The 3,160-nt window shown below is 39.7% G+C and overlaps 1 protein-coding gene across 1 annotated transcript; it reads left to right on the top strand.

Annotated features, from left to right (window-relative positions):
• The first annotated feature begins 1,567 nt into the window (after positions 1-1,567).
• On the top strand, positions 1,568-2,830 carry LOC138873977 (uncharacterized). Its single transcript, XM_070152474.1, has 2 exons — positions 1,568-2,372; positions 2,490-2,830. Exons 1-2 carry the CDS (start codon positions 1,568-1,570, stop codon positions 2,828-2,830), a joined length of 1,146 nt encoding a protein of 381 aa, XP_070008575.1.
• Positions 2,831-3,160: the final 330 nt, after the last annotated feature.

The raw sequence follows: 3,160 nt of genomic DNA, 5'->3' as shown, positions 1-3,160 counted from the left end.
CTCTGGAGTGATTCGGATGGGAATCGGGTTGAAATTTGGACAAGAGGAAATCTGGGCTACTAGTGTTTGGTGTCACCGCACCTGTAGGGTTTTGGTTGCTGGTGCATGACCGCAGAAGCGAGGGAATGGTTGCAGGTGCGGTTTGAGCGAAGATGGGCAGTGATCACATGTGCGAAGGGTTGTCCGCACCTACGAGGTCAAAGATGCGGAGAGGTGTCACAGGCGTGAGATTGGGAAAGGAAGCCTGAGGGCGCAGGTGCGGAAGTATATCCACATATGTGGATGCGCATCTACGCATAAGAGACAGCAGATGCGGAAGTGGGCTAGAGGTCCTGGATCGCAGAAGCGATGGAAGATCCGCAGAAGCGGGACCGCTGATGCGGTGAAGTGATCCGCAGAAGCAAAAGCACTGGACAAATTATATTAATTCGAAGGTATGTGATTTTATTATTTTGGACATTTCAAGCTCGGGCTAAGGCAATTTTTCAGAGGGATATTGAGGGGTTTCTTGAGGTAAGTCACTTGTGATCATTTTTATTCAATAATATTGTTTCCCCATTGAATTTTGATCATGCCCAACTATGCCTTATAAAAAGGACTAAGCGATCGCTGCAAATATAATCCGATTTACAAGTCTGATTTCCATCCTGGACTCCCGCTAATGTGAACTGCTGCAAGTGCAGAAAATAGAGAAACAAGGACCTGATCCCTTGTGTTTCCCTTACAGTAGTACGAAAGTCAACTGTGCACAACTGGAAAGTGAATGCCATAGAAACAGTGCAATAGTTTTGCAGTGCAACAGTTTTGTAGTCACTTGATTTTAACCTACCAAGTGCTTACATCATTCAAGTGATGTCATCAAGGGTGTATTAACAAGAGAATTATAACAAAACATCACTTGAATACTTGAGAATTCACTTCAAGCATTCAAGCCTTCTACAAACAGTGAACTCAATTCTCAAGAGCTTGAAGAACAAAGTTAAATGCTACTATGAACTAGCTCCTAAATCTAGTATTTTATTGTCCTTAGTTGAGTTGTAACTTTGTGATTGTTCTTATTGTAATTCCTAAATTACTTAGCTAGAAGCGTTGCTTAGGAACCCCTTTGTAAACCCATAAACTTTCTGAGTTTGTGTTGTGACTAGAGTTAGTCATAAGTTAAAGTCTTTTTAACTAGTGAGTGACAAAATGGCTTGTGATAAGTGTAACACAAGTTAGTTGAGTTAAAGTCTTTGTAACTAGTGAGTGACAAAGTGGCTTATGATAAGTGTATCACAAGTTAGTTGAGTTGAAGTCTTTGTAATAGAGTCATTACAAAGTGGCTTGTAATAGAGTGTTTACAAGTTAGTGAAGTTGAAAGCCTACAAGTGTAGGTCGTGGTTTTTGTCCCCTTGAGTGAGATTTTTTCACGTAAAAATCTCGTGCTCATTTACTTACCGTTTCATTAGTATTCTCCGTGGAAACTCATAGAGGACCAGGTACTCTATAGTTTGGTGGACTCATATAAGCTATCAATTGGTATCAGAGCAGGTTCTTTCTAAAATGTTAACACTTAGAAAGGATCTCAATGGCTGCTCCACCTAACTTTGAGGAAGGACAATCAACCTACAGGCCCCCTAGATTCAATGGTCAGTATTACGGCTGGTGGAAGACTCGTATGCATGATTTTATAATGACAGAAGACTTAGAGTTGTGGGACGTCATTTGTGATGGTCCACATGTTCCCATGAAGAAGCTTGGAGAAACTGGACCATTGGTGCCGAAAAACAGAAAAGAATACAGTGATATTGACAGAAAAGCTTTAGAAAAGAACTTTCGTGCCAAGAAAATCTTGGTATGTGGTATAGGACCTGATGAGTACAATAGAATCTCAGCATGTGATTCTGCCAAAGAAATATGGGAAGCATTGCAAATGGCACATGAAGGAACTACTCAGGTTAAACAGTCCAAGATTGACATGTTCACCACAGAGTATGAGCTCTTTAGGATGAAGGATGATGAGTCTATACAAGATATGCACACTAGATTCACATCTATCATAAATGAGCTTCATTCACTTGGAGAAGTTATTCCTAGAAACAAGCTTGTAAGGAAAGTTCTCAGTGTTCTACTTGGCCCTTGGGAGAGTAAGGTGAATGTTATCACCGAAGCTAAAGATTTACAAACTCTAACCATGGATGAACTGATTGGAAATCTGAAGACATACGAGATGAAAAGACAGAGAGACAGTGAAAGAATAGAGCCGAAAAAGGAGAAGAACCTAGTGCTCAAGGCTGAAAACAATGACTCAAGTGAAGAAGATAGTGATATGGCCTATCTCACTAAAAGATTTCAAAAGATGGTTCGAAGAAATGATGGTATACCTAAGAGAGGTAGTACAAGCAAACCAAGAAACTATGATCTCTGTCACAAGTGTGGAAAGCCAGGGCATTTCATCAAAGACTGCCCACTTCAAAAATAGGAGTATGACAAATAAAACTCTGACAAAGAAGCAAAAAGGAACCCAGTTCCTAACAAACGATTCAGTCGAAAAAGTGCAGTTGACAATATTGTGAAGCAAGCTCTTGCTACTTGGAGAGACTCCTCTAGTGAATTAGAAGGGGAACCAAATGCAAAAAACAGCTCCATGATGGCAGTGGAAACTAAAGCAAAGGAATATGACTCATTGTTTGCATTGATGGCTCAGTCTGATGACGATGAAGAGGATGAAAGTGATGAGGTAAATTTCAGGGATGTTCATAGAAATCTAAAGTCCTACTCTTCTAAGAAATTGATATCTCTAGCAAATGTTTTAATTGATGCATATTATAGTCTTGATAATGATAAGTAAGCCCTGACCATAGAGCTAGGAGATGCTGAACAATGTAGAGATGATCTGGTGGTCTGTGTGGTAGATTTAAATGAGACCATAGCTAATCTTGAAAAAGAAAAGGAAGCTCTAACTGAAAAAATAAATAGCGTATAAAATGAGAGAGATGACTTGATGGTAGAGGTTGTTGACTTGAAGGAAACCATAGAAAACCTAAGCAAAGAAAAGAATGACCTAGAAGAGAAAATTGTTGATAATGAGCAAGCAAAGGATGACTTTTTGGTGGTTATCACAAATCTAGAGGAAACCATTAAGGGACCCAAATCTGAACATAGGCATGTAAGTATTGAA

The sequence above is a fragment of the Nicotiana sylvestris genome, chromosome 7 (genome assembly GCF_000393655.2).
Source record: "Nicotiana sylvestris chromosome 7, ASM39365v2, whole genome shotgun sequence".
Taxonomy (NCBI): domain Eukaryota; kingdom Viridiplantae; phylum Streptophyta; class Magnoliopsida; order Solanales; family Solanaceae; genus Nicotiana; species Nicotiana sylvestris.
This window is presented reverse-complemented; position numbering and strand designations above follow the sequence as displayed.

Coding starts and splice junctions, on each gene's coding strand:
- LOC138873977 (XM_070152474.1), top strand. CDS start 1,568: ATGGCTGCTCCACCTAACTTTGAGGAAGGACAATCAACCTACAGGCCC. Junction 2,373..2,489: donor TGATGGTATACCTAAGAGAG/GTAGTACAAGCA, acceptor ACTCTGACAAAG/AAGCAAAAAGGAACCCAGTT.